Source organism: Peromyscus californicus, unplaced genomic scaffold, assembly GCF_007827085.1.
Source record: "Peromyscus californicus insignis strain IS unplaced genomic scaffold, ASM782708v3 Scaffold_11__1_contigs__length_118956290, whole genome shotgun sequence".
NCBI classification, from domain to species: Eukaryota; Metazoa; Chordata; class Mammalia; order Rodentia; family Cricetidae; genus Peromyscus; species Peromyscus californicus.
In genome coordinates, this window is record NW_026294402.1 from 103,438,189 (window position 1) to 103,451,556 (window position 13,368).

The following is a 13,368-nucleotide window of genomic DNA, read 5'->3' on the forward strand; positions in this document are numbered from 1 at the left end:
TTGGAAAGAATTTGTTAAGTTTTGGCTATGCCCATGGAATTTACTGAATGGGAAATACCTCAGATGTACAATTCACTCATGAATCGGTTTTGTAAGTCAGCCAGTACCAGTGGGGTGGCACAAAAAGTCAATACTGGCTCTTGGGGGATGGGGGCAGATCTCTATGACTTTGAGGCCAGCCTGGTCTACAAAGTAAGATCCAGGATAGCCAAAGTTATATAGCAAGACTCTGTCTCAAAAGAGTTAGCTAAGAAAAGTTCAAAACAGAGAAAGGTGAAAATGTTGAAGTCATATGTAAATTGTCAGTAAAGGTAGGCAATTTCTGCCTGTGAGTATAGTATAAACTTAACATATTCTTCAGGAACCTACTACTTCCTTGTCTCCAAAGTCTGTCTGTTTATCAAAATATCCCAAGGAACACAAAACACAGGGCACAAACGTGGCCACTTGGAGCAGAGTACTCTTCTAGACAGATATTCCATCTCTCCCAGCCCTGTCCTTCCAGCTAGCAACAGCGCTCTTTGGAGGAGATGGGCCACGAACCCAGGACTTCTCAGCACTCACTCCCTCTTACCAGAAGACCTCGTTGCATCTATTGCACTGCACTCGGCGAGCTCGAGGCTCCTGTACCCGAATAACCATGGGGCAGTCTGCACCAGGGCACAGCTGGAGCTGGTAATGACTCTGTGAACACAAGGAAAGGATGAGGACATCTTCTAATTGTTGCCTCTCAACAGACTGTTCAAGTGCCTCTGTTCTTCTAGCTAATAACTTGTACCAAAGGACTAAATAAACTTAGGATGGATGTTGTGAAGAACTGATATTAACTAATTACTGAAGAGAATCTTTGTCTAGCTTAAAACAGGTACCCACTAATTTAAAGTTATTATACAAGAAGGTACCTGTAGGCTGGGAGCAGACATGTGTGCCTGTAGCTTTAGTTACTTAGCTACTTGGAAGACTAAGACAGAAGGATTGCTTGAGCCCAGGTAGTTTAGTCAAGGCCAGCATGTCTCAGGAAAACATGTTTTGATGTGAAAACATGAGAACACAGCTCAGTAACCTAAGCACTTCACAGCTCACAGGCTCAAAGATCCCCAACAATCTACCCAAGGCAACAAATTATGCAAAGAAATAAGCCCAAGCCACGGTGGTGGCGCAGGCCTTTAATCCCAGTACTTGGGAGGCAGATGCAGGTGGATCTCTGAGTTCAAGGTCAGCCTCGTCTAGAGTTCCAGGAAATCCAAGGCTACAAAGAGAAACCTTGTCTCCAAAACCAAAAAAAAAAAAGAAAAAAGAAAAAAGAAGATAAAGCTTTGTGTTTATCCTGCAGGTGTGCGAGACAACAACCAATCCAATAAGCTTTTAAACTAAGTAATACAAGACAAAGATAAAAAATTATGCTGCACAGAATCTGTAAAGCTGAACAGGTAGCCTAAAAAGGGCAAAGAATCTAAAATTAACCATGCTGGAATCATGAACAAGTTTTCAAAGTGCTACAAAACAAAACAGCCCTTCTCTGGGCTGAAGTGTACAGATGAAGTGTACAGAACCAAATGGAATAGCAACTCTTGAGCTATACCAGACCTGTGCTTACTCCCCTCACAGAAGATGGCTTGCTCAGCTTGTTAAATCAACTGAGCCTGGACTGAGCTTGTTAAATCAAGACTGAGGCCTGGAGAGATGGCTTAGTGGTTAAGGGCACTGATAGCTCTTCCAGAGGTCCTGAGTTCAATTCCTAGAACCCACATGGCAGCTCACAACTGTCTGTAATTCCAGTTCCAGGGGACCTGATACCCATGGCAAAACACCAATGCACATAAAATAAAAATAAATAGGGGGCTGGAGAGATGGCTCAGAGGTTAAGAGCACTGCCTGCTCTTCCAGAGGCCCTGAGTTCAATTCCCAGCAACCACATGGTGGCTCACAACCATCTGTAATGAGATCTGGTGCCCTCTTCTGACCTGCAGTCATACATGCTGTATACGTAATAAATAAATAAATCTTAAAAAAAAAAAAAATTAATTAAAAAGAAAACCAAGATTCGGGTAAATTAATAAGCAAGTGGTCTCATAACAAGGAAGTAACAGATCTGGCATCACAGTGGTTTTTCTGACCCCAAAGCCTTTATTATATATTTTTATATTAAATTATGTGTTTATAAGTGGGGAGTGGGTGGGTATATGCATGAGTGCATGAGTGCAGGTGCCTTTAAAGAGGTAGAAGAGGGTGTCAGATCCCCTGGAGCTGGAGTTATACATGGGACATAAGTGCTGAGAACTAACTCAGGTCCTCTTAAAGATTCTAAACTTCTGAGCCATTTCTCCAGCCCCAAGACCTATGTGATTCACCACCCACAATCTAATGGCAGCTGTGATTATAATGTGTAAGGTAGGCTCAGAAAGACAGAGGGCAAAAGAACAGGGCGCTCATACCTCCACATAGTCCCTAAAGAGGTAGCGCCTGTATTTATCTCTTAATTCTTCATTGGGAAGCAAGGGAAATACAAAGTCCTCTGGTGTTCGGAGTGGACAATCCTGAGCCATACATGAGACTCCTGTTGAACAAAGGTATTGTGATGGATAACCATACTGCAGAAGACATAACACAATATACTTACTTAACCACTAGGTTCAACCAACACATTCTAACTTCATATAGGAATTCTGTCCAAAATATTTATCAAGAACTTTTTCAAAGAGAGAAATTAACATGTTTTCATAGTAATATAACAAAAATATTGTGCCCAAATACCCATATATCAGCACAAGCACCACTAAATAAAATCACAGGGTTGGATGTAGTGGCTCACATCTTTAATCCCAGCATTGGGGAGACAGAGGCAGAGGCATCTCAAAGAGTTTGAGGCCAACCTGATTGACATAGTGAGATCCAGGCCAGCCAGGACTACACAGCGAGACCTGTCTCAAAAAGAAACAAATAAAAACAAAAAAATCATTATAGACTTAGTGACTAATATGACGAATGATTTTATTGTATCATGTACATGTGATTATCACTAATATACTGACATTTTTATGTTTTCTTTTTTGGGGGGTGGGGTGGGGAGGGGAGTATTTCATGTAGTCCAAGCTAGCCCCAAACTTGCTATGTAGCTGAGGCTGCCCTTGAACTCTTGATGCTTCTGCTTCTTCCTCCCAAATGTTGGGATGACAGGCTTGTACTACCATGCCCAGGTTAACATACTGAGATTCTGCAGATAACAACCAACATGGCTCTAATTAGTCTTACTATTATCAAGTCACAGAACAACAAATAGCTGTAATAAAACAAGTAGTTGGTAATAAAATCTGATATAGGTTATGTGGTTCAAAAAACAGTAGAGGGGAGGAATCCAGACATGGTAGCTCAAAGGACAGTTCTCTTAAAGGTGAGAAGATCACCTTGTACTCACACCGATATTTGTAAAACCTTTCATTTCTTTATTTTGCTGGAGACTACAAAAAACTGTGTTACTATTTAGACTGATGCATTTAGAAACCACCAGATCTAACTATAAAAACCTGTCAATCTTAGAAGAAAAGTTTGCTTAAGTATACAAAAACACAGAGTGAAAGAAATATTTTAAGACTGGAGAGATGGCTTAGCAGTTAAAAGTACTTATTGCTCTTGCAGAGGAACTAGGTTCCATCCAAAAACCCTCATGATGATGATCACACCAACTGTAAAACCAGTTCCGGGGATCCCATGCCCTCTTCTGACCTCTAGAGGCACCAAACACACATATGCTACACAGAGCTACATGCAGACAAAACATTTACACACAAATGATATAATGAATAAATATAATTAAAATAAAAAAAAAAAGATTTATTTTGAGAGCCACATTTAAGTTCAGTGCAGACTCACCTACACCAACACCGTCCTTGACAAGTACTGAGCAATGCTGCTCCCAGCAGCTTCGGCAAAACTGATGTTGGCAGGCCAGAGAGAGCAGGTTTTCCTTCCGCACAAACTGCATACACACTGCACAGTGGTGAGGGGGATGGGCTGTGGGGACCTAGAGAGTGAGCGAGATGTAGCCACATAAGCCGAAGAAAGACTCTTACCATCAAATTCAGTCACACTGCAGTTTGTGAAGGGCAGTGGATTTTCCACATAAATATGCCCAAATCACAAGACTAGCTTCTGGGGTTCTCTGATACTTAGCAGAAGACCTGGATTAGGGTCCCAGCACCCACGTGGCAGTTCACACCCATCTCTAGCTCCAGTTTCAGAGGATTTGATGCCCTCTGCTGATCTCCATTCCCATCAGGCATGCATGTAATGCGCATGGTGGCACATGCCTTTAATCCCAGCACTCGGGAGGCAAAGGCAGGCAGATCTCTATGAGTTTAAGGGCAGCCTGGTCTATATAACAAGACCCTGTAAAAAACTAAATAAATAATAAGATTAAAAAAAGAAAGAAGCCAGGCGGTGGTGGCGCACGCCTTTAATCCCAGCACTCGGGAGGCAGAGCCAAGAGGATCTCTGTGAGTTCGAGGCCAGCCTGGTCTCCAAAGCGAGTTCCAGGAAAGGCGCAAAGCTACACAGAGAAACCCTGTCTCGAAAAACCCCCCCCCAAAAAAAAAAAAGAAAGAAGAAAAAAAGGGACAATTAGGAGCTAAATAAGGATCTTGGGCATACTATATAATACAAAACAAAGCTGGTGCTAATCCTGTAAAACACAGAGAGCCATGACCATCCAATGAAGCCTCACTAAAGCAGGAGACACTCACGTGTTTTGATGGATTAGGCTGAACTCGAGAATCAACAAGCAGCTGAGCAGAATTAGACCTGTACCTAGAAAACAAAAAGGCAGAAATACAGAGAATCAGAAGCTGGAGACATTTTAACTCTCAATAACAGAACCAACCATCACATGCTGTGGTTGCATTAAAGTGCCTTTTCCCTTGTCAGCACAACGGTCCATGTCTATAATGCCAACACCCAGCAAGCTCAAAGCCAACGTATTCACATAGTGAGTTTGAGGTCACTGCTAACTGTTTCATTATTGAACCAAGTCTCCTTTTATCTCAATGGAAATGTTCTTTTCTTTTGAAGGGGTGGGCAGGGGCAGGAAGGTTGGGGACAGAGTTTCACTATGCAGCTTTTGCTGTTCTAGAACTCACTATGTAGACCAGACTGGCTTTGAACTCATGGAGATCTATCTGTCTCTGCCTTCTAAGTATTGAGAGTGAAGGGAGTGCCACTATGTCCAGTTGGTTTTGTTTGTTTCTTGAGACAAGGTTTCTCTGTGTTCCAGAACAGCCAGAGCTGTAGACCAGGCTGGCCTCGAACTCACAGAGATCTAACTAGCACTGCCTCCTAAGTGCTGGGATTAAAGGCGTGCATGGCCACTGCCTGGCCCTTGTTTGGTTTTTAATATTTTTAATATTTATTTTATGTGTATGAATTTTTGCCTACATGTATGTATGTACATCATATGAATGCCTAGTGCTATGCAGGCCAAGGGAGGGCATTGGAGTCCCTGAATCTAGAGTCAGTTGTAAGTTGCCACGTGGTGCTAGGATTTGAATCTGGATCCTCTGAAAGTGCTCTTAACCACTGAATCACCTCTCCATCCCTCAAAAAAGGTTTTTTTTTTTTGACAGAGAAAAGATAAATGTCTTCTGATAAGTAGATAGCGTAAAATGCAGCCATATTAAATACAAAGCTGAATAATGCACACAACATAACTTTATGTTTATAGAGATGTAAAATCTTAAAAACAAAAGAAACAATTTAAGAATAAAAAATATGGGGTGAGGATGGAGCTCAGTTAGTATTTGCTTAGCATACACAAGGTACTGGCTTTGACGACCTGCACTACATTAACCTTGGTGGCACATATATGTAATTTCAGTACTAGAGACAAGAGGAGCTACCATGTCCAACTAGAAGATTTTTTTTCTTTTACTCTTTTTTTATTATTTAGAAATTTTCTATTCATTTTACATGCCAACCACAGATCTCCCTCTCCTCCCTCCTCCTGCCCCTAGGAGATATTTTTGATTGTCAAGGACTTGGGGATTTTACTGCTCCTGACTTATATAGTAGGTAAAGCCCAGAGGTGCTGACAAACTTCCTATAGTTCATGCAGTAGCACCACATCCCCAAATAACTATCCACTCCGGTTGGGCCTAGTGGCAGTGATCTGTATTCCCAGGTACTTCAGACACAGGGGCAGTCAGATTACAAGTTAAAGGCCAGCCTGGGCTACAGAGCAGCTTAGGGCACCTAGAGGACTTAGCAAAATCCTATTTCAAAATAAAGAGTAAAACAGGGCTGGGAATACAGCTCAGTGGGAAAGCACTTTCCTAGCATGTTCAGAGTAAAAGGCAGCTGGAGAGATGGCCCAGTGGTTAAGGGCACTGGCAGCTCTTCCAGAGGTCCTGAGTTCAATTCCCAGCACCCACATGGTGGCTCACAACCATCTCTAATGGGATCTGATTCCCCCTCTTCTGGCCTGCAGGTGCATAAGCAGATAGAGCACCATATACATGAAATAAATAAATCTTAAAAGAAAAAAAAAGTTAAAGGCATGTACCATCACACGCAGCCATTTTTCAAGGTTTTTGGGGAGAAAAAATTGGTCCATTACAGATAGATGATTTGAACTAAATCTGCTCAAAAAAAAAAAAAAAAGATTTAAAAAAAAAATATGAAACACCTGTATAGTAGCAAAATACGCTAGCGTTAAAGCTGAAATAGAAGAGCATGTATGCTCCAAGAAAAGGATATTCAATATGATCAAGTGTTTTAGAAGTAATAGTATGCGTGTGCGTGTGTTAGAGAGAGAGAGACAAAGAATATACTCCAAAATGTCTATCCACCCAATCACAATGGGTTGGCAGACATTGAAGGAGGCTATGAACAACTTCGTCTCCCTTTCACTGAGATGAAATTGAACATCTTAACATCTTACTCAATATCTTATCTGGCCAGGATCTATGCTAGCTAGTTTTTAATCAACCTGACACAAGCTAGAGTCACTGGAGAGAAGCAATTTCATCTTTTCACTGAACATCTTACCTGTCCATGGTACATGCTGACTAGTTTTTATGTCAATTTAACACAAGCTAGAGTCAGAGAGGAGGGAACCTCAACTGAGAAAATGCTTCCATAAGATCAGGCTGCAGGCCTGGCATGGTAGTATACACTTGATCTGAGCATTCAGAGGCAGAGACAGGTGGATTCTTTGGATTCAAGGCCAGCCTGGTCTACATATTGAGTTCCAAGACAGAGCTATGTAATAGTTGTCTAAAAACAAAAACAAAAGATCAGGCTGTAGGCAAGCCTGTAGGGCATTTTCTTAATTAGTGACAGTGAGGGCCCAGCCCAGTGTATATGTTGCCACCCCTGAGCTGGTGGTTCTAGGTGCTACAAGAAAGCAAGCTGAGCAAGCCGGAAAATAACACCCCTTCATCGTGGCCTCTGCATTAGTTCTTGCCTTCAGGTTCCTGTCAGGTATGAATATTTGCCATGGCTTTCCTCAATGGACTGTGATTCAGGATATGTAGCTAAATAAAACCTTTTCTCTCCAAGTTGCTTTCAGTTATGGTGTTTCATCACAGCAATAGAAAAGTAACATACAAGAGTTTTAGAAATATAATACACACACACACACACACACACACACACACACACACACATATTCCAAAATGTCAACAAAATCACAGCAGGTGGGCAAAGAAGGATTCAACAGGCAACTTTATCTTCTTTCTCCTGAACATCTTACCTGTCCAGAATCTCTGAGACTTGCCAGTGGAAATTAACTAATATAAGTTTTGCAACTGAATGAGATACCTGTAAGAAACAACAACAAAAAATAACGAATTTTAACTGTAGTTTCGCATAGTGCACTATAGTTTGAGACTGTATACATCCACCACTACGCTAGGTCCATATTCTTTCTCTTAGTTGCAAGCTTTGTCTTAAGTTAAATTTCTTATATTAGTTATTTTATACATCCCTTGTTCTTGGTCTTTGTTTTCATTAATGTTTCCTACAAAAAAAAAATTAGAAACTCTCACTGGATACTGAACCAAAACCATCCTTTATATAGTAATTAAGGAAGAGGTGGGAATGGGGGGGGGGTTGCAGAGGGAAGGCTGGGGGATGGGAGGAGGAAGGAGAGGGGAATCTGTGGTTGGTATGTAAAATGAATAGAAAAATTTCTTAATAATAATAAAAAAAAATGTAGTATCTGCCAGGCAGCGGTGGCGCATACCTTTAATCTCAGCATTCGGGAGGCAGAGGCAGACGGATCTCTGAGTTCAAGGCCAGCCTGGTCTACAAAGTGTGAGATCCAGGACAGGCTCCAAAGCTACACAGAGAAACCCTGCCTCAAACAAACAAAACAAAACAAAAAACCACATGTTATCTGAGCTAGGTGCAGTGACGCATGCCTTTAATCCCAGCACTTGAGAGGCAGAGGCAGGCAGATGTCTAATATACAGAAAGTACCAGGCTAGCTACACAGTGAGACCCTGTCTCAAATAAATAACATTTTAAAAAACAGTTTTGTTATGGTTGTTGTTTTGGTTTTTCAAGACACGGCTTCTCTGTGTAGCTAGACTTGGCTGCCCTGGAACTTGCTCTGTAGACCAGGCTGGCCTCAAACTCCGAGATCACCTGCCTCTGTCTCTTAAATTCTGGGACTAAAGGCATGAACAATCACACCCAACTTAAAAGTCATTTTTATTTTTATTTTATCTTTTTAAAGATTTATTTATTTATTATGTACACAGCATGTATGACTGCAGGCCAGAAGAGGGCACCAGATCTCATTACAGATGGTTGTGAGTCACCATGTGGTTGCTGGGAATTGAACTCAGGACCTCTGAAAAAGCAGTCAGTGCCTCTGAGCCATCTCTCCAGCCCCCTAAAAGTAATTTTTAAATCTCTGGATTCACAAAATCCAACAAGCCCCAGTTGCAAAACATTTTAAAAGTTTGTAGACAGTCATTCTGGCTTCTACGTTTTCTGGCCTCTACATAAAAGGTGACAAAAGTTACCAATTCTACTGTAAATCCTTCCTCCCAAGGCATTAAGAGAGGACACATGCACTATTACGTTATTTGTAAAAGATATACAAAAATAACTTAGCCGGGCGGCGGTGGCACACACCTTTAATCCTAGCACTCAGGAGGCAGAGCCAGGAGGATCTCTGTGAGTTCGAGGCCAGCCTGGTCTACAGAGCAAGATCCAGGACAGGCACCAAAACTACAAGGAGAAACCTTGTCTTGAAAAACCACAAAAACAAAAACAAAAAACTTATATGTCCGAGGAAAATGAGCCTGATAAATAATACATAACAGATCCATGCAATGGACAACAATGTAGTTAGTGGAAAGAGTACTATAGTTATTGAAACAGAAAAGGTTTTACTCTTTTTTTGAGAGTGTCTCACACATCCTAAGATGACTTCCTCAGTTCTGGGATTATAGATGTGCAACACCATGTCCAGTTTATGCTCATGGCTTTGTATATGATAGGCAAGCACTCAACCAACAGAGCTATATATACTGCCTGCCCCAGAAGTTTACATTTCACTATTAGGTTAAAGAGGCAAGTCGGAATATAGTGTTTGCTTGTTAGGAGACAGAATACCGTATTAAGTGGAAAGTAAACTAGTTGCAAAACATCTTAAGTGTCAAGACTAGGGTGTGAGCCAAAAGATTGGGATGTGTTTGGAGGCCTAGATCAGACTTCCTGGAAGAAGCATAGGATAGCATGAGGGTGATACTGAAAACATGAAAGGCCAGTAGATACCTCAGGATACAGACTAACTTTGATCCAGGGCTGAGTGCAGCAGCTACCTGTAAGATAGTCCTACCTGGTTCACAAAGAACTTCAGTAGGGAAGACAGTCACCAACATATGATTCCCCAGCTTTGGAGCTCAAGTCACCCCTGAGACTAAATAAGGCATATCCTAGAACAGTATCATTATTCGAGGCCGTTCAATTAGTGAGTGCCTTCTTGTCCCTTAGGCCAAACACATTTGGAGAAAACCAAGGATGCAAGATAGCTGACTTCACTTGGAGTAGGGGTTCTCACTACCCCTTCCATGAAAAGGAAACCTATGCACATTGTTATTATTTTCTTACTGAGGCCCGTGGAGACTTTAGGCCAAGATTCTTAAATCACGGATAGTAATGTCTTTTAACTATTGCTATAATTCATCTCAATAGACTATTACCAAACAATGAAGTGATATACTACACTAGTTATTTTAAATTTTAGCAGCTGCATAAATACCGCTGTTAGGTACAAATTTTATTTCATTTTTAGATAAGGTCTCATTATTTAGCCTTGCTTGACCTAAAATCTTCTATGTATAGAAAGCAGAGATCCATCTGTCTCTGCCTTCCAATTACTGACATTTAAGATATGTGCCACCATGGTATGTCACACATTTTTTTTTTTATCCCTTAGAGGTTCTAGATCAGTGGTTTTCACACTTCCTAATGCTGCGGGCTCTTTACTACAGCTCCTCGTGTTGTGGTGATCCCCAACCATAAAATTATTTCGCTGCTACTTCATAACTATATTTTTGCTACTGTTATGAATCCTAACGTAAGTATCTGTGTTTTCCTGTGAAAGGGTTGACTGAAATCCTAAGTGGTCACTACCCACAGGTTCAGAACCTCTGATATATAGGAAGCCAGGGGTCGAAACACTACAGGGAAGGAAGAGGACAAGCAGTGGCAGTACTCTGTGAGAATCTATTTTAAAGGCAGTTGGGGGGTGGGGGGTGGGGTTGGGGTGGCGGCATGTGAGGGCGGCGGCAGTCTCCACACAGAGTAAGGTCATAAGATGAACTGATTTCATTCCTTCAACCCCTCCCTCCACACATCAGTTTTCCCAGAGGAAAGGGTGCCTTCATTGAGGCAGCTTCACTTCCTGACCAGCAACAAACCTTGTTGAGGAATTTATGGCACATCAACGATGAAAAGCAGCCTTGGTTCAAACAGGTGAATTTTCTCATGAATCAATTAGTATCCATACCACCGCTTTTTAGTACTCCAAGAGGGCTGCAATTTACTCCAAACCCTCTAAAAGTCAATTCCCTGCCAGGCGGTGGTAGCGCATACCTTTAGTCCCAGCACTTGGGAGGCAGAGCCATCCTGGTCTACAAAGCAAGATCTAGGACAGGTATCAAAACTACACAGAGAAACCCTGTCTGGGGGGGGGGGGAGTCAATTCCCCTGGGGGCTGGAGAGACAACTCAACTGTTAACAGCACTTGTTCTCGTAGAGGACCTTGGTTCCATTCCTGTCACCCAAATAAATGGTGGCTTACAACCACTTATAATTCCAGTTCCAGAGGATTTGACACCCTCTTCTGACCTCTTAGGGGAACCAGACACACATATGGTGCATATACATACACACAGGCAGAACATGCACACACATAAAAAAAAAACAAAACACTAAAAATAAAAAAATAGCCGGGCGGTGGTGGCGCATGCCTTTAATCCCAGCACTCGGGAGGTAGAGCCAGGCGGATCTCTGTGAGTTCGAGGCCAGCCTGGGCTACCAAGTGAGTTCCAGGAAAGGCGCAAAGCTACACAGAGAAACCCTGTCTCGAGAAAAAAAAAAAAAAAAAAAAAGTCAATACTTGTACAACTCCCAAGATCTTCTAGTACATATTCACTCTCTTTTTGGCTGAAGAGGTGCTCTTGCCAGGTATGCTGGCACACACCTTTCATCCCAGCACTTTGGGGGCAAATGATGGTGGATCTCTTGTGAGTGCCAGACATTCTACATAGCAAGTTCTAGAACAGCCAGGGCTACATAGTGAGAGCATGAAAGGAAAGAAAATGAGAAACCACACATTTAATTTGTTTTTCAAGACAGAGTTTCTCTGTGTAGTCCTGGCTGTACTGGAACTAACTCTGTAGACCAGGCGGGCCTCAAAACCCAGAGATCCACCGGCCTCTGCCTCTCAAGTGCTGAGGTTAAAGGAGTGTGCCATCAAGAGTTTGGCCATTTCATAAAAAGTTAAACATACACTTACCATGTGACCCAGCAATCCTGACCCTAAATATCTCTATCAAGAGAAGTGAAAGCAATGTCCACATTAAATCTAGTGCATGGATGATTATAGCAACAGTTTATAAAAGCCAAAAGTCAGAAACAGCCTAAATGCCTATAAAATAATAATAAATGGACACATAAGCAAAACGTGTTATCTACACTATGAAAATCATTATTTAGCAATAAAGGGAACCCATTAATGGCATATAAAAAAGACGAACCTTAAAAACACCACAATGATAGAATCAGGTAACAAAAGACTACATATGTGATTTGATTTACATGAAATTTCTAAAAGAGGCAAACACTGCAGAGAAAAACAGTAGCTGCTTGGGGCTATATGTGGGGACTGACTGCAGACACAAGGAACTTTCGGAGTGATGGAGAAACCCTGTCTGGAAAAAAAAAACGAGGAAACAAAAAAACTGATTGGGCCCCGACATGTTTTTTAAAGTGACTGGTCACTGCGCAAGCTTCAGGAACTGAAGTCGATCCATGGGAACCACGGTAGAAAGAACTGACTCTTGTAAGTTGTCCTCAAATCTCACGGGTGCACTCATACATATTCACACACAATAATAAATAAAACAGAGAGAGACGTTCAGGGAAAGAATAAGACATACCCACATGTTTCAAATTTTTCAAATGAACATTTGAAGACGGACCTTAATGGCAACTGTGGAACTAGAAACTACTGCTACTGTTAATCCCTATCCAGGAAAAGAGGACCTGGTCAGCAGGCAGCTACCTCAGAACATGATATTAAACATTCCCACACAACAGCCCACAGAACCATATCTAGCTGCTTAATAATTTTTTTTTTTTTTTGGAAACAGGGTTTCTCTGTGTAGCCTTGGCTGTCCCAGAACTCACTCTGTAGACCAGGCTGGCCTCAAACTCAGAGATCTCTGAGTTTGCCTCTGCCTCCCGAGTGCTGGGATTAAGGGTGTGAGCCACCTCCATTGACCAATGTTTAATAATTTAATACCTGGCTGTGACTACTTACTTTTAAAAAAAAATTATATTTTATGTATGAGTGCTCTGCATGTATACCTGCAGGCCAGAAGAGGGCATCAGATCCTATTATAAGATGGTCATGAGCCGCCATGTGGTTGCTGGGAATTGAACTCAGGACCTCTGGAAAAGCAGCCAGTGCTCTTAACCCCTGAGCCATCTCTCCAGGCCCATGACTACTTACTTTTAAAGTATGGTACTGAGCCTATGAGGGAAGATAAGAAAAATGAACAGGATCATGGCTAGTTACACTGAGTAGACAGCAGAAATCTACTGTGCCTTACTGGATACTTGGGTGGCTACAGTGAT

The 13,368-nt window shown here is 41.8% G+C and overlaps 1 protein-coding gene across 6 annotated transcripts in view; it reads right to left on the reverse strand.

Annotated features, from left to right (window-relative positions):
* The window catches only part of Arih2 (ariadne RBR E3 ubiquitin protein ligase 2), a 51,469-nt gene that overhangs the window by 10,119 nt on the left and 27,982 nt on the right, over positions 1-13,368 (reverse strand). For all 6 annotated transcript variants that reach the window (XM_052721262.1, XM_052721255.1, XM_052721275.1 and 3 more), the window contains 5 exons: positions 7,742-7,809; positions 4,740-4,803; positions 3,871-4,021; positions 2,436-2,557; positions 575-684 (listed from right to left, as the gene is read on the reverse strand). In XM_052721262.1, the coding sequence (XP_052577222.1) occupies positions 575-684; positions 2,436-2,557; positions 3,871-4,021; positions 4,740-4,803; positions 7,742-7,809 (515 nt within the window). The remainder of the gene's footprint in view (positions 1-574; positions 685-2,435; positions 2,558-3,870; positions 4,022-4,739; positions 4,804-7,741; positions 7,810-13,368) is intronic.